Source organism: Lethenteron reissneri, unplaced genomic scaffold, assembly GCF_015708825.2.
Source record: "Lethenteron reissneri isolate LAM-NWPU_2019-01 unplaced genomic scaffold, ASM1570882v1 scaffold_1630, whole genome shotgun sequence".
Taxonomy (NCBI): domain Eukaryota; kingdom Metazoa; phylum Chordata; class Hyperoartia; order Petromyzontiformes; family Petromyzontidae; genus Lethenteron; species Lethenteron reissneri.
The window spans coordinates 1,792,567-1,811,500 of NW_026891367.1; the positions used below are offsets into that span (position 1 = coordinate 1,792,567).

The 18,934-nt window shown below is 46.5% G+C and overlaps 1 protein-coding gene across 1 annotated transcript in view; it reads right to left on the minus strand.

Moving 5' to 3' along the window:
• The window catches only part of LOC133362855 (zinc finger protein 271-like), a gene marked incomplete at its 5' end in the record, with an annotated part of 43,801 nt that overhangs the window by 748 nt on the left and 24,119 nt on the right, over positions 1 to 18,934 (minus strand). Inside the window, one exon of the mRNA XM_061581796.1 lies at positions 274 to 875. Within this exon, the coding sequence (XP_061437780.1) occupies positions 274 to 875 (602 nt within the window). The remainder of the gene's footprint in view (positions 1 to 273; positions 876 to 18,934) is intronic.

Below are 18,934 nucleotides of genomic sequence, written 5' to 3' on the forward strand. Positions count from 1 at the left end.
TGCCGCCGAGTGTTGCCTCGCTCTGCCTCACAGTCAGAATTCTCCTCCTGTTTCACGTTGCCTCCATTGATGTGAAGCTCCCATTCTGGAGTTGAATCTTCATCTTCACATTTCACCATCTCCTCTTCATATTCCACCTCGATACCTTTCAAAGTGTCCCAGCTGGGATTGTCGTCTGCTTCTTGTTTCACGAGGGATGGGCTCATTGCGGCACTTTGACTTTCACAAGCTGACTTCAGACTCCACTCCTGGTGGATCTTCTGATGCGCGTGCGTTCTCTGGTGTACTTGAAGATGTGCTGACCGTGCAAACGCCTTCCCGCACGGAGTGCACTTGAACGGTTTCTCTCCCGTGTGTGTTCTCTGGTGTGCTACTAGAGTAGATGAATGTGCAAACGCCTTCCCGCACGGAGTGCACTTGAACGGTTTCTCTCCCGTGTGTGTTCTCTGGTGTATTTTAAGAGCATATGAATCTGCAAACGGTTTCACGCACACACTGCACTTGAAGGGTTTCTCTCCCGTGTGTGTTCTCTGGTGTTTTACAAGATTATGTGACTGTGCAAATACCTTGTCACACACAGCGCACTTGAAGGGTTTCTCTCCCGTGTGTGTTCTCTGGTGTGTTTTAAGAGCAGATGGCTGTGAAAATGCCTTCCCACACACACTGCACTTGAAGGGTAGTTCTCCCGTGTGTGTTCTCTGGTGTTTTTTAAGAGCAGATGAATCTGCAAACGGCTTCCCGCACAGAGTACACTTGAAGGGTTTCTCTCCCGTGTGTGTTCTCTGGTGTACGACAAGATTATGTGACCGTGCAAACGCCGTTCCACACACAGTGCACTTGAAGGGTTTCTCTCCCGTGTGTGTTCTCTGATGGATCTGAAGAACTGATGGCCATGCAAACGCCATCCCACACACACTGCACTTGAAGGGTTTCTCTCCCGTGTGTGTTCTCTGGTGCCGTGTCAAATTTGCAGTCGGATCCGTGCTGTATCCACGCCGGCCGCATTGTTGACTTGTCGTCCCGAGCTGCGCTGAGCGCCTTTGCTCCATCAGAGGAAGCGTCAGAGGAAGCGACAGCCGCAGACAGCAAGAAGAATATCCACACCACCTACACGTCAGTATGGAGGGCACAGGGGAATGCAAATACACACAGTCACACGCGACTCACACGTCTATGCAGTAAAAACCTTCGATTGCGAGCTTAATTCGTTCAGGAAACGTGTTTGCAATCCAAAGCACTCGTATATCAAAGCACTCGTATATCAAAGCACTCGTATATCAAAGCACTCGTATATCAAAGCACTCGTACATCAAAGCACTCGTATATCAAAGCACTAGTATATCAAACTCTTTGGTTTCTTCGGTAAAAGTCACGTAGGTCAAAAAGAAAACGACAAAATTAAATCACGACGTCTCGGGAGGCAATACAAGCCTCCGTCTTCAGATGGAACCGTCACAGCAAAGTGACCGTATCAAGTGAAGAGAGCCCTAAGAGACACAGCACCTCGTATACACCAGCTCAGGGCAGGGCGGCGGGTGACTGCAAAGGTTCAATACTCCAGCTGAAGACAGAGGCTCGTGTTGCCTCCGAAACGTCGTGATTTTAGTTGTTTTCTTATCTCACCGAAGTGACTTTACCGACGGAAACCAAAGAGTAGAATCCCTGCAGTCACGAAAGCTTTAAATCGAAATTGATATCTTCACATTCCTACAACGATTACACATCCAACTATCATTTCCTTAACAATCTCTACATCGCGTTCACTCACACACTCACTATTCACTCGTTTTATTTCCACGCGATGATGAGATTAGCCTCGTTGTTGTTGTTGTCGTTGTTGTTGTTGTTGTTGTCGTTGTTGTTGTTGTTGTCGTTGTTGTTGTTGTTGTCGTCGTTGTTGTTGTTGTTGTCGTTGTTGTTGTTGTTGTTGTTGTCGTTGTTGTTGTTGTTGTCGTTGTTGTTGTTGTTGTCGTCGTTGTTGTTGTTGTCGTTGTCGTTGTCGTTGTCGTTGTCGTTGTTGTTGTCGTTGTTGTTGTTGTTGTTGTTGTCGTTGTTGTTGTCGTTGTTGTTGTTGTTGTCGTTGTTGTTGTTGTCGTCGTTGTTGTTGTTGTGGGCTGGTCGCTTCTGATAAACGAGCCGTGGGCTTTGCCTGGTACAACAAAAGCCGTTAGACATTTCTTAAAACATAATTTTAAAGTAATCAGCCGGGTGAAGACAAATTCAACTGAAATCACCGAGTTTATATTCTTAGTTCTTTCGGTAAAGTCACGTACAAGGGAAATAATAAAAATAGTAAAAAAATGAACCCGTAAAAACAAAGTTTTTCACTCTAAATCCTTTATATGCGTGGCGGCTAGAGTCCTCTCGTCCTCTGGCTTGAGATGGCTGCCACCTATGGGTCAGATGATTGCATTGCAACCATTAAGCAATTGGTAATTAAATATACCAGTCACTCACCCACTCACCCAGTCACTCACCCACTCACCACCCACTCACCCAGTCACTCACCCAGTCACTCACTCACTCACTCACCCACTCAGTCACTCACCCACTCACCCAGTCACTCACTCACTCACCCACTCACTAACCCACTCACCCAGTCACTCACCCACTCACTCACTCACCCACTCACCCACTCACCCACTCACTCACCCACTCACCCACCCACTCACCCAGTCACTCACTCACCCACTCAGTCACTCACCCACTCACCCAGTCACTCACTCACTCACTCACCCACTCACTAACCCACTCACCCAGTCACTCACCCACTCACTCACTCACCCACTCACCCACTCACCCACTCACCCACCCACTCACCCAGTCACTCACCCACTCACTCACTCACCCACTCACTCACTCACCCACTCACCCAGTCACTCACTCACCCACCCACTCACCCACTCACTCACTCACCCACTCACCCAGTCACTCACTCACCCACTCACCCAGTCACTCAGTCACTCACTCACCCACTCACCCAATCACCCAGTCACTCACCCACTCACTCACTCACCCACTCACCCAGTCACTCACCCACTCACTAACTCACCCACTCACTACCCACTCACCCAGTCACTCACCCAGTCAGTCACTCACCCACTCACCCACTCACTCACTCACCCACTCACCCAGTCACTCACTCACCCACTCACCCAGTCACTCAGTCACTCACTCACCCACTCACCCAATCACCCAGTCACTCACCCACTCACTCACTCACCCACTCACCCAGTCACTCACCCACTCACTAACTCACCCACTCACTACCCACTCACCCAGTCACTCACCCAGTCAGTCACTCACCCACTCACATAATTATTTTTTTCCTAAAAAGTGTAAAAATTTGGAAAAAACATTTTCACGAACATTAATTGTCTCGCACAACGAGTCTGTGTGCAAAATGTCAGCTCGATTGGATCACGGGAAGTGGGTTAAAAAACGAGCGAAATATTTGCACGGTCCTAAGCAAGCAAGCAAGCGAACTTAATATAAAGGATTAAAAAGTGAATTCTCCCCACAAACTTTGCTTCTGTGACCCAGGACATTGATATATTTATACATTTAACAATTTTAAATAAAAAACAAACGCGGCGTGCATTTGTCTCATGCCTTCACGTAAAGTCCTGCTCACAAAAGCAAAGTTTGTGTGGAACAATAATAATATCCATTAAATCTACTGTGTAGGCAATTTAACAACAACACTCACTACACTTCACTAGGCAAGGCCAGACCTCGCGTCAGCTCGTGTGTTCTCGTTGTTGTTGAACCAATAAATATAATTAAGAAATGCAAGGAGACCCATGCAACTGTATAGGTGAACCCACTAAAATAAACTCCTTTTAAAAAATTGTTTAAAATTTTGTTAAATAAAAATTTTTTAATAAAAAAAATCTTTACGTAAAAAATTTTACTTTTTTTTTGAAAGGTGCAAGTGGACGACGTTTCGACCACGAGCCTTGAGCGCGACACACACACACAGAGACACACACACAGACACACACACAGAGACACACACACACACAGAGACATACACACAGACACACACACAGAGACACACACACAGACACACACACAGACACACACACAGACACACACACAGACACACACAGAGACACACACACAGAGACACACACACACAGAGACACACACACAGACACACACACACAGACACACACAGAGACAACACACACAGACACACACACAGACACACACACACAGACACACACAGAGACACACACACAGACACACACACACACACAGACACACACAGAGACACACACACAGACACACACACACACAGACACACACAGACACACACACACACAGACACACACACACAGACACACACACACAGACACACACACACAGACACACACACACACAGACACACACACAGACACACACACACAGACACACACACAGACACACACACACACAGACACACACACAGACACACACACACAGACACACACACACACACAGACACACACACAGACACACACACACAGACACACACACACACAGACACACACACACACAGAGACACACACAGAGACACACACAGAGAGAGAGAGCGAGATAGAAACTGAGTGAAGTAGAATAATAAAACTTTAAGTCTCGACACGTGTCGCAGCTGCTGCTCACCGCGTGTTGACAAGTCCCCGCGGCAGTGGCGCCCGCTTCGCGCGCCACGCGATTCCAGAGTTTAGGGACCGCGGCGAATCTTGATTCCACTCAAAGCAAAATATTTAAATAATAAAACGTCCATAGAAAAAATTGGCGTTGCTTTTAAAAGAGACGCTCGATTGATTGACGCCGATTTTTATCGATTGCTTTATTAATTAATCTTTAACGTGCTTATTTTAATTTTTATTTTGAGTGATGCTCGCACACGGAGGCAGGCGGCGCCTGATTGGTGAGCGAGCCGATTCCACAGTTTAGGGACCGCGGCGTTCTTCACGTTGCACACAAAAAAAATTGACACGCCAATTTTGACACAGCGTGCAAAATGTCTAATTGATTAGACACCAGGAAGTAGACTAAACATTTTATTACGAGATGTTGGCCACGACTAACAGAGGAATATCACGTGAAGCGTTGAAAAATATAAAGGGGCAGAAATTACTCCATCCAGAAAACATTTTAATTCAAACGCAGTACACATGCAACGTTGAGCCAATTTGGTAAACATAGCTGTACACACACAGACACCCACAGAGACCCATAGAGACCCATAAAGACACAGAAACCCACAGAGACCCATAGAGACCCATAGAGACACACAGAGACCCATAGAGACACACAGAGACACACAGACACCCATAGAGACACACAGACACACACAGAGACACACAGAGACCCATAGAGACCCACAGAGACACACAGAGACACACAGAGACCCACAGAGACACACAGAGACACACAGAGACCCACAGAGACACACAGACACCCATAGAGACACACAGACACCCATAGAGACACACAGACCCACAGACACCCACAGAGACCCACAGAGACCCATAGAGACCCACAGAGAAACACAGACACCCATAGAGACACACATAAACCCACGGAGACACACAGACACCCATAGAGACCCATAGAGACCCACAGAGACACACAGAGACACACAGAGACCCACAGAGACACACAGAGACACACAGAGACCCATAGAGACACACAGACACCCATAGAGACACACAGACACCCATAGAGACACACAGACCCACAGACACCCACAGAGACCCACAGAGACCCATAGAGACCCATAAAGACACAGAAACCCACAGAGACCCACAGAGACCCATAGAGACCCATAGAGACACACAGAGACCCATAGAGACACACAGAGACACACAGACACCCATAGAGACACACAGACACACACAGAGACACACAGAGACCCATAGAGACCCACAGAGACACACAGAGACACACAGAGACCCACAGAGACACACAGAGACCCACAGAGACACACAGACACCCATAGAGACACACAGACACCCATAGAGACACACAGACACCCATAGAGACACACAGACCCACAGACACCCACAGAGACCCACAGAGACCCATAGAGACCCACAGAGAAACACAGACACCCATAGAGACACACATAGACCCACGGAGACACACAGACACCCATAGAGACCCATAGAGACACACAGACACCCATAGAGACACAGAGACACACAGACACACACAGACACCCACAGAGACCCATAGAGACACACAGAGACCCATAGAGACACACAGACACCCACAGAGACCCATAGAGACACACAGAGACCCATAGAGACACACAGACACCCAGAGACCCACAGAGAAACACAGACACCCATAGAGACACACAGACACCCAGAGACCCACAGAGAAACACAGACACCCATAGAGACACACAGACACCCATAGAGACACACAGACACCCATAGAGACCCACAGAGAAACACAGACACCCATAGAGACACACAGAGACACACAGAGACTCACAGAGACACACAGAGACACACAGAGACCACAGACACCCACAGAGACACACAGAGAGAGACACACAACAGAGACACACAACAGAGACACACACAGCGATGATAAGAATCGGCTTGTTTCAGCAAGAAGACTTCTCACGTTTTGATTTCCCGACTTGATTAGCGGCAATTTTCGCTGCTTGGCTCTGGCGCAGTCTTGTGGGATACCGACTCTGAGGCTCTGGCTCTGAGTTACCGCCAGAGATGGGATTACGCCCTAAATAGTTTATAACAGAGAGATTTTAGATTATTGCTTCTTTCCCGTAAAGTCATCACGTAGAAGGGAAATAATAAAATGACAAAAATATGAAACAATTAAATTCTCACCACGTTTCGACTGCAACACAAGAAATCGTCATCAGGTGTGAAAACCACGGCAAGAGCATTTGAAACAAGTATAGCCCGTAAAAACAAAGTTTTTCACTCTAAATCCTTTATATGCGTGGCGGCTAGAGTCCTCTCGTCCTCTGGCTTGAGATGGCTGCCACCTATGGGTCAGATGATTGTCTGCCACAATTAAGCAATTGGTAATTAAATATACCAGTCACCCACCCACTCACCCAGTCACTCACCCACTCACCCACTCACTCACTCACCCACTCACCCAGTCACTCACCCACTCACTCACTCACCCACTCACTCACTCACCCACTCACCACCCACTCACCACCCACTCACCCACTCACTCACCCACTCACCCACTCACTCACTCACCCACTCACTCACTCACCCACTCACCCAGTCACTCACCCACTCACCCACTCACTCACTCACCCACTCACTCACTCACCCACTCACCCAGTCACTCACCCACTCACTCACCCACTCACCCACTCACTAACTCACCCACTCACCCAGTCACTCACCCACTCAGTCACTCACCCACTCACTAACTCACCCACTCACCCAGTCACTCACCCACTCACTAACTCACCCACTCACTACCCACTCACCCAGTCACTCACCCACTCACTCACCCACTCACCCACTCACTAACTCACCCACTCACCCAGTCACTCACCCACTCAGTCACTCACCCACTCACTAACTCACCCACTCACTCAGTCACTCACCCACTCACATAAATTTTTTTTTCCTAAAAAGTGTAAAATTTTGGAAATAATTTTCACGAACATTAATTGTCACGCACAACGAGTCTGTGTGCAAAATGTCAGCTCGATTGGATCACGGGAAGTGGTTAAAAAAACGACCGAAAGATTTGCACGGTCCTAAGCGCGCAAGCAAGCGAACTTAATATAAAGGATTTAAAAAATTAACCCGTAAAAACAAAGTTTTTCACTATAAATCCTTTACATGCGTGGCATCGGTTTTATTTTATTATTCATTTCTGTTTTTCTTGAGTAAGAGTTTCATTTTTATCACATTGGTGTTTTAAATTAAATATTTTAAAAATTTTAAGTGGAAAATTTTGGAATTTTTTTTCACGAAAATAAATAGTCACGCACAACGAGTCTGTGTGCAAAATGTCATCACGGGAAGTTGGTTAAAAAAACGACCGAAAGATTTGCACGGTCCTAAGCGCGCAAGCAAGCGAACTTAATATAAAGGATTTAACAACAAGTAAACCCGTAAAAACAAAGTTTTTCACTATAAATCCTTTATAAGCGTGGCGGCTAGAGTCCTCTCGTCCTCTGGCTTGAGATGGCTGCCACCTATGGGTCAGATGATTGTCTGCCACCATTAAGCAATTGGTAATTAAATATACCAGTCACCCACTCACTCACTCACCCACTCACCCAGTCACTCACCCAGTCACTCACTCACCCACTCACCACCCACTCACCCACTCACTCACCCAGTCACTCACCCACTCACTCACTCACCCACTCACCCACTCACTCACTCACCCACTCACCCACTCACTCACTCACACACTCACTCACCCACTCACCCAATCACCCAGTCACTCACCCACTCACTCACTCACCCACTCACCCACTCACCCAGTCACTCACTCACCCACTCACCCACTCACTCACCCAGTCACTCACCCACTCACTCACTCACCCACTCACCCACTCACTCACTCACCCACTCACCCACTCACTCACTCACCCACTCACTCACCCACTCACCCAATCACCCAGTCACTCACCCACTCACTCACTCACCCACTCACCCACTCACCCAGTCACTCACTCACCCACTCACCACCCACTCACCCACTCACTCACTCACCCACTCACCCACTCACCCACTCACACACTCACTCACCCACTCACCCAATCACCCAGTCACTCACCCACTCACTCACTCACCCACTCACCCACTCACCCAGTCACTCACTCACCCACTCACCACCCACTCACCCACTCACTCACCCAGTCACTCACCCACTCACTCACTCACCCACTCACCCACTCACTCACTCACCCACTCACCCACTCACTCACTCACACACTCACTCACCCACTCACCCAATCACCCAGTCACTCACCCACTCACTCACTCACCCACTCACCCACTCACCCAGTCACTCACTCACCCACTCACCACCCACTCACCCACTCACTCACCCAGTCACTCACCCACTCACTCACTCACTCACCCACTCACCCACTCACTCACTCACCCACTCACCCAGTCACTCAGTCACTCATTCACCCACTCACCCAATCACCCACTCACTCACCCACTCACTCACCCACTCACCCACTCACCCAGTCACTCACCCACTCACCCACTCACTCACTCACTCACACACTCACTCACCCACTCACCCAATCACCCAGTCACTCACCCACTCACTCACTACCCACTCACCCAGTCACTCACCCACTCACCCACTCACATAATTTTTTTTTCCTAAAAAGTGTAAAAATTTGGTGAAAACATTTTTCACGAACATTAATTGTCACGCACAACGAGTCTGTGTGCAAAATGTCATCACGGGAAGTTGGTTAAAAAAACGACCGAAAGATTTGCACGGTCCTAAGCGCGCAAGCAAGCGAACTTAATATAAAGGATTTAACAACAAGTAAACCCGTAAAAACAAAGTTTTTCACTATAAATCCTTTATAAGCGTGGCGGCTAGAGTCCTCTCGTCCTCTGGCTTGAGATGGCTGCCACCTATGGGTCAGATGATTGTCTGCCACCATTAAGCAATTGGTAAATAAATATACCAGTCACTCACCCACTCACCCAGTCACTCACCCAGTCACTCACCCAATCACTCACTCACCCACTCACCACCCACTCACCCACTCACTCACCCAGTCACTCACCCACTCACTCACTCACCCACTCACCCACTCACTCACTCACCCACTCACCCACTCACTCACTCACACACTCACTCACCCACTCACCCAATCACCCAGTCACTCACCCACTCACTCACTCACCCACTCACCCACTCACCCAGTCACTCACTCACCCACTCACCACCCACTCACCCACTCACTCACCCAGTCACTCACCCACTCACTCACTCACCCACTCACCCACTCACTCACTCACCCACTCACCCACTCACTCACTCACACACTCACTCACCCACTCACCCAATCACCCAGTCACTCACCCACTCACTCACTCACCCACTCACCCACTCACCACTCACTCACCCACTCACTCACCCACCCACTCACCCACTCACTCACCCAGTCACTCACCCACTCACTCACTCACCCACTCACCCACTCACTCACTCACCCACTCACCCACTCACTCACTCACACACTCACTCACCCACTCACCCAATCACCCAGTCACTCACCCACTCACTCACTCAGCCAGTCACTCACTCACTCAGTCACTCACTCACCCACTCACCACCCACTCACCCACTCACTCACCCAGTCACTCACCCACTCACTCACTCACTCACCCACTCACCCACTCACTCACTCACCCACTCACCCAGTCACTCAGTCACTCATTCACCCACTCACCCAATCACCCACTCACTCACCCACTCACTCACCCACTCACCCACTCACCCAGTCACTCACCCACTCACCCACTCACTCACTCACACACTCACTCACCCACTCACCCAATCACCCAGTCACTCACCCACTCACTCACTACCCACTCACCCAGTCACTCACCCACTCACCCACTCACATAATTTTTTTTTCCTAAAAAGTGTAAAAATTTGGTGAAAACATTTTTCACGAAAATAAATAGTCACGCACAACGAGTCTGTGTGCAAAATGTCATCACGGGAAGTTGGTTAAAAAAACGACCGAAAGATTTGCACGGTCCTAAGCGCGCAAGCAAGCGAACTTAATATAAAGGATTTTAAAAATTAACCCGTAAAAACAAAGTTTTTCACTATGAATCCTTTATATGCGTGGCATCGGTTTTATTTTATTATTAATTTCTGTTTTTCTTGAGTAAGAGTTTCATTTTTATCACATTGCTATTTTAAATTAAATATGAAAAAAAAAATTTCCTAAAAAGTGAAAAAATTTTAAAGTGAACATTTTTTGTAAAAATTTTTTCACGAAAATAAATTGTCACGCACAACGAGTCTGTGTGTGGAAAATGTCATCACTGGAAGTGGGTTAAAAAAAAACGACCGAGAGATTTGAACGGTCCTAAGCACGCAAGCAAGTGAACTTAATATAAAGGATTTAATAAAAATATAAAACAGTGAATGGTTCTTCAAACAAGGCAACAGCAGCAGCAGCAGCGCTTGAAGCAGGATCCAGCCGGCCATCGTGAACACAGAGCGCGTCTTTTTCCCGTCGATTTGCTGCAGAGGAGATGAGGTGCCAGGCTAGGTGCACCTAGAGCCACCGTCGCCTCCTCTGATTGGACGGCGCCTTCCAGCAGCACTCGGACCGCGTTGTAGTCGATTCGATTCTTTAATCAAAACTCAACTCGATTCCATCGCTGTTGAAGAACGGGGCGTTGTGAATCGATGATCGATTCTATAATCGTTTGTTATTGCGGTAACGCAATGGAGAGAATCGATTGGTGATTAAGCCGCGCTTCGATTCTGGAGTCGGGAAGGAATCTAAACTCAGCGGTGGCGTTTGAGGTAACATTTTCATTTAAATATTCTTTTGATATTTCCGTGTTTATTTAGTGTACTGCAACGATAAAACTGCAGGGATTCATATTGTTAAAGTCACGTAGAAGGGAAATAATACAAATTAACAATAATAGTTGTATTATAATAGTAAAAGAATGTTATTATGTGTTTTATAATAATAATAAAATAATTGTGTTATGTAAAATGTTTATTATTTCACCTTCTACGTGACTTTACCGAAAGAATCAACAATACGGGAGTTTGATTTTCTTGGTTCTTTCGGTAAAAGTCACGTAGAAGGCAAATAATAAAAATAAAACGATAAAATAGTTTTATTATAACAAAATAAAAAAAATTATACAATTATCGCATCACGTTTTATTTTTGTTATTTTATTACTTCCTTTCTACGCGACTTTACCGAAAGAACCAATCGATCGGGAGTTTTATTGTTGAGTTTGGTCATTTGTGCTTTAAAATATTTCCTCAAAATCGCCTCCCGCCTTGGAGACACCCACGTGACTCGGGAGTGATTTTCCCGCCAAAATATTTTCGACTCCTCCCCCATTTGAGGGGGGGGGGTGAATGCGGTTGCCATGGATATTTGTTTTGGTTGCCATGGATTTTTGTTGCGGTTGCCATGGATATTTGTTTTGGTTGCCATGGATTTTTGTTTTGGTTGCCATGGATTTTTGTTTTGGTTGCCATGGATTTTTGTTTTGGTTGCCATGGATATTTTTTTTGGTTGCCATGGATTTTTGTTTTGGTTGCCATGGATATTTGTTTTGGTTGCCATGGATTTTTGTTTTGGTTTTCCAGGATATTTGTTTTGGTTGCCATGGATATTTGTTTTGGTTGCCATGGATATTTGTTTTGGTTGCCATGGATATTTGTTTTGGTTGCCATGGATATTTGTTTTGGTTGCCATGGATATTTGTTTTGGTTGCCATGGATTTTTGTTTTGGTTGCCATGGATTTTTGTTTTGGTTTTCCAGGATATTTGTTTTGGTTGCCATGGATATTTGTTTTGGTTGCCATGGATATTTGTTTTGGTTGCCATGGATATTTGTTTTGGTTGCCATGGATTTTTGTTTTGGTTGCCATGGATATTTGTTTTGGTTGCCATGGATTTTTGTTTTGGTTGCTATGGATATTTGTTTTGGTTGCCATGGATATTTGTTTTGGTTGCCATGGATATTTGTTTTGGTTGCCATGGATATTTGTTTTGGTTGCCATGGATATTTGTTTTGGTTGCCATGGATATTTGTTTTGGTTGCCATGGATATTGGTTTTGGTTGCCATGGATATTTGTTTTGGTTTTCCAGGATATTTGTTTTGGTTGCCATGGATTTTTGTTTTGGTTGCCATGGATATTTGTTTTGGTTGCCATGGATTTTTGTTGCGGTTGCCATGGATATTTGTTTTGGTTTTCCAGGATATTTGTTTTGGTTGCCATGGATATTTGTTTTGGTTGCCATGGATTTTTGTTGCGGTTGCCATGGATATTTGTTTTGGTTGCCATGGATATTTGTTTTGGTTACCATGGATATTTGTTTTGGTTACCATGGATATTTGTTTTGGTTGCCATGGATATTTGTTTTGGTTGCCATGGATATTTGTTTTGGTTGCCATGGATATTTGTTTTGGTTGCCATGGATATTTGTTTTGGTTGCCATGGATATTTGTTTTGGTTGCCATGGATATTTGTTTTGGTTGCCATGGATATTTGTTTTGGTTGCCATGGATATTTGTTTTGGTTGCCATGGATTTTTGTTTTGGTTGCCATGGATATTTGTTTTGGTTTTCCAGGATATTTGTTTTGGTTGCCATGGATATTTGTTTTGGTTGCCATGGATTTTTGTTTTGGTTGCCATGGATATTTGTTTTGGTTGCCATGGATTTTTGTTTTGGTTTTCCAGGATATTTGTTTTGGTTGCCATGGATATTTGTTTTGGTTGCCATGGATATTTGTTTTTGTTGCCATGGATATTGTTTTGGTTGCCATGGATATTTGTTTTGGTTGCCATGGATATTTGTTTTGGTTGCCATGGATATTTGTTTTGGTTGCCATGGATATTTGTTTTGGTTGCCATGGATTTTTGTTTTGGTTGCCATGGATATTTGTTTTGATTGCCATGGATTTTTGTTTTGGTTTTCCAGGATATTTGTTTTGGTTGCCATGGATATTTGTTTTGGTTGCCATGGATATTTGTTTTGGTTGCCATGGATATTTGTTTTGGTTGCCATGGATATTTGTTTTGGTTGCTATGGATATTTGTTTTGGTTGCCATGGATATTTGTTTGGTTGCCATGGATATTTGTTTTGGTTGCCATGGATATTTGTTTTGGTTGCCATGGATATTTGTTTTGGTTGCCATGGATTTTTGTTTTGGTTGCCATGGATATTTGTTTTGGTTTTCCAGGATATTTGTTTTGGTTGCCATGGATATTTGTTTTGGTTGCCATGGATATTTGTTTTGGTTGCCATGGATATTTGTTTTGGTTTTCCAGGATATTTGTTTTGGTTGCCATGGATATTTGTTTTGGTTGCCATGGATATTTGTTTTGGTTTTCCAGGATATTTGTTTTGGTTGCCATGGATATTTGTTTTGGTTGCCATGGATATTTGTTTTGGTTGCCATGGATATTTGTTTTGGTTGCCATGGATATTTGTTTCGGTTGCCATGGATATTTGTTTTGGTTGCCATGGATATTTGTTTTGGTTGCCATGGATTTTTGTTGCGGTTGCCATGGATATTTGTTTTGGTTGCCATGGATATTTGTTTTGGTTGCCATGGATATTGTTTTGGTTGCCATGGATATTTGTTTTGGTTGCCATGGATATTTGTTTTGGTTGCCATGGATATTTGTTTTGGTTGCCATGGATTTTTGTTTTGGTTGCCATGGATATTTATTTTGGTTGCCATGGATATTTGTTTTGGTTGCCATGGATTTTTGTTGAGTCTATGGGCAGTGTTGAGTCTATGGTGCAGTGTTGAGTCTATGGTGCAGTGCTGAGTTTATGGTGCAGTGCTGAGTCTATGGTGCAGTGTTGAGTCTATGGTGCAGTGTTGAGTCTATGGTTCAGTGTTGAGTCTATGGGTAGTGTTGAGTCTATGGTGCAGTGTTGAGTCTATGGTGCAGTGTTGAGTCTATGGTGCAGTGTTGAGTCTATGGTGCAGTGTTGAGTCTATGGTGCAGTGCTGAGTTTATGGTGCAGTGCTGAGTCTATGGTGCAGTGTTGAGTCTATGGTGCAGTGTTGAGTCTATGGTGCAGTGTTGAGTCTATGGTGCAGTGTTGAGTCTATGGTGCAGTGTTGAGTCTATGGTGCAGTGTTGTATGGTGCAGTGTTGAGTCTATGGTGCAGTGTTGAGTCTATGGTGCAGTGCTTGAGTCTATGGTGCAGTGTTGAGTCTATGGTGCAGTGTTGAGTCTATGGGCAGTGTTGAGTCTATGGTGCAGTGTTGAGTCTATGGGCAGTGTTGAGTCTATGGTGCAGTGTTGAGTCTTTGGTGCAGTGTTGAGTCTATGGGCAGTGTTGAGTCTATGGTGCAGTGTTGAGTCTATGGGTGCAGTTGCTGAGTCTATGGTGCAGTGCTGAGTCTATGGTGCAGTGTTGAGTCTATGGTGCAGTGTTGAGTCTATGGTGCAGTGTTGAGTCTATGGTGCAGTGTTGAGTCTATGGGTAGCTGTTGAGTCTATGGGGCAGTGCTGAGTCTATGGTGCAGTGTTGAGTCTATGGTTGCAGTGTTGAGTCTATGGGCAGTGCTGAGTCTATGGTGCAAGTGTTGAGTCTATGGTGCAGTGTTGAGTCTATGGTGCAGTGTTGAGTCTATGGTGCAGTGTTGAGTCTTGGTGCAGTGTTGAGTCTATGGGCAGTGTTGAGTCTATGGTGCAGTGTTGAGTCTATGGGTCAGTGCTGAGTCTATGGTGCAGTGCTGAGTCTATGGTGCAGTGTTGAGTCTATGGTGCAGTGTTGAGTCTATGGTGCAGTGTTGAGTCTATGGTGCAGTGTTGAGTCTATGGTGCTAGTCGTTGAGTCTATGGGCAGTGCTTGAGTCTATGGTGCAGTGTTGAGTCTATGGTTCAGTGTGAGTCTATGGTGCAGTGCTGAGGTCTATGGTGCAGTGTTGAGTCTATGGTGCAGTAGTTGAGTCTATGGTGCAGTGTTGAGTCTATGGTGCAGTGTTGAGTCTATGGTGCAGTGTGAGTCTATGGTTGCAGTGTTGAGTCTATGGTTCAGTGTTGAGTCTATGGTTTCAGTGTTGAGTCTATGGTGCAGTGTTGAGTCTATGGTGCAGTGTTGAGTCTATGGTGCAGTGTTGAGTCTATGGTGCAGTGTGGAGTTCTATGGTGCAGTGTTGAGTCTATGGTGCAGTGTTGAGTCTATGGTTCAGTGTTGAGTCTATGGTTCAGTGTTGAGTCTATGGTGCAGTTGAGTCTATGGTGCAGTGTTGAGTCTATGGCAGTGTTGAGTCTATGGTGCAGTGTTGAGTCTATGGTGCAGTGTTGAGTCTATGGGCAGTGTGAGTCTATGGTGCAGTGTTGAGTCTATGGTGCAGTGTTGAGTCTATGGTGCAGTGTGAGTCTATGGGCAGTGTTGAGTCTATGGTGCAGTGTTGAGTCTATGGTGCAGTGTTGAGTCTATGGTGCAGTGTTGAGTCTATGGTGCAGTGTTGAGTCTATGGTGCAGTGTTGAGTCTATGGGCAGTGGGTCTTGTCAGTGTTGAGTCTATGGTGCAGTGTGAGTCTATGGTGCAGTGTTGAGTCTATGGTGCAGTGTTGAGTCTATGGTGCAGTGTTGAGTCTATGGTGCAGTGTTGAGTCTATGGTGCAGTGTTGAGTCTATGGTGCAGTGTTGAGTCTATGGTGCAGTGGCTCTATGGTGCAGTGTTGAGTCTATGGTGCAGTGGGTCTATTGTGCAGTGCTGAGTCTATGGTGCAGTGTTGAGTCTATGGTGCAGTGTTGAGTCTATGTGCAGTGTGTGTCTATGGTGCAGTGTTGAGTCTATGGTGCAGTGCTGAGTCTATGGTGCAGTGTTGAGTCTATGGTGCAGTGTTGAGTCTATGGTGCAGTGCTGAGTCTATGGTGCAGTGCTGAGTCTATGGTGCAGTGCTGAGTCTATGGTGCAGTGTGAGTCTATGGTGCAGTGTTGAGTCTATTGTGCAGTGCTGAGTCTATGGTGCAGTGCTGAGTCTATTGGTGCAGTGTGAGTCTATGGTGCAGTGTTGAGTCTATGGTGCAGTGTGAGTCTATGGTGCAGTGTTGAGTCTATGGTGCAGTGTTGAGTCTATGGTGCAGTGCTGAGTCTATGGTGCAGTGTTGAGTCTATGGTGCAGTGTTGAGTCTATGGTGCAGTGTTGAGTCTATGGTGCAGTGTTGAGTCTATGGTGCAGTGCTGAGTCTATGGTGCAGTGTTGAGTCTATGGTGCAGTGCTGAGTCTATGGGCAGTGCTGAGTCTATGGTGCAGTGTTGAGTCTATGGTGCAGTGTTGAGTCTATGGTGCAGTGCTGAGTCTATGGTGCAGTGTTGAGTCTATGGTGCAGTGTTGAGTCTATGGTACAGTGCTGAGTCTATGGTGCAGCGTTGAGTCTATGGTGCAGTGCTGAGTCTATGGTGCAGTGCTGAGTCTATGGTGCAGTGCTGAGTCTATGGTGCAGTGCTGAGTCTATGGTGCAGTGTTGAGTCTATGGTGCAGTGTTGAGTCTATGGTGCAGTGTTGAGTCTATGGTGCAGTGCTGAGTCTATGGTGCAGTGCTGAGTCTATGGTGCAGTCGAGCGTCTAGTGCAGTGTTGAGTCTTATGAAGCAATGATCTTTAAAATCATAAAGTCCGGGTGGACTTAGCCATTGCAAAGCGTCCACCACACTTTCCGCTCAACAATTGCGCATTTCTCGCTCATCGATGTCGCACGCCCCAGACGCTCCCAGGAGGTTCCAAATTCCCCGCTACGCGGCGCTGCCGCCGCTGCCCGAGACCTCCGCCTGCGCTGTCGTGGCCGTCGGCGGTGACGGTGACGGTGGCGGCGGCGGCGGCGGTGACAGCGGCAGCGGTGACGGCCCCGGTAAAGTCCCGGCGCTTGTACGCAAGGTGAGTGTTTCCCGGCTCGTGTTCAACTGGTGAATGTTCTTGGCGTTCTCCGTCAAGTCGCCACGTAGAAGGGGAAGTAATAAAACAATAAAAATACAACACAATAGAATAATTCTCACGACGTTTCGGCCACAACGCAAGCGGCCGTCCTCAGGTGAAGACCAGGTCTGTCGTAAAGACAGCGTCTGAATGAAACACCACCAGGCTTGGCAGTGTATATTTAAGCTGCTGGGTTAAATCGAAACAACAACCTCCATTAAATTTCGATGTAAAGCTTCTTTCGTGACTGCAGCAGGGATTCATCTCCTTGGTTCTTTCGGTAAAGTCGCCACGTAGAAGGGGAAGTAATAAAACAATAAAAATAAAACACAATAAAATAATAATTCTCACGACGTTTCGGCCACAGCGCAAGCGGCCGTCTTCAGGTGAAGAATGAGACACTGCCAAGCTCGGAGCTTGTTTATAAGCTGGGTTGGAGGTGGAAAAAGAAGAGCGCCTTGACAAAAGAATGTGCACATCAAGAGGAATTCAGCATATTCATGGGAAATGCGTAGGAGGTTGGGCGGGGGGGGGTTTCAAAGTCATATAATGCCCGTGCATTATGCAGGATCAGCAGCACCAAAGGGAGGCGGACAGGGGGTAGCATTAACAAAGGGAGGGAATGTTAGCAGCATGTAGAAGCAATGAAACATGTGCATGGGAAAGCTTCCAATCGAAATTCAACTGGTGAATGTTCAACTGGAATAATTTCTCGTGCGAGGTGCGACGGACGTGGCCGCGCGCGTCTCTCTCTTCGGGAGCGACCCTCTTCTCGTCGCCTAGCGGCGGCTCAACGGAGTCGGCTCGCCTCCGTGTGGACGTTCACGTTGGCCAGGGGCGGTTTCTTCACGAGGGCGATTGGGCGACGCACCACCAATCTCAACCACAGAGTCACGCTAGCCATCACTGTGCCTCTGGATATAGTCCAATCGGCGTCATGTCACGTTCTGTGGAGTACCGCCTCTTTTTGGGCGATTTCACTCCGGCTGAGAATCGCCCCGAGTGTTCCCGTAGACTTACATTCAAAGATGTTTTTTTTCGAACGGCGGGCGCTCCAATGCATTCTCTATGGCTTCCGGGAGGGCTCGCACTAACGTGCTTACATCATCATACGTGCTCACGTCATCATACGTGCTCACGTCATCATACGTGCTCACGTCATCATACGTGCTCACGTCATCATACGTGCTCACGTCATCATACGTGCTCACGTCATCATACGTGCTCACGTCATCATACGTGCTCACGTCATCATACGTGCTCACGTCATC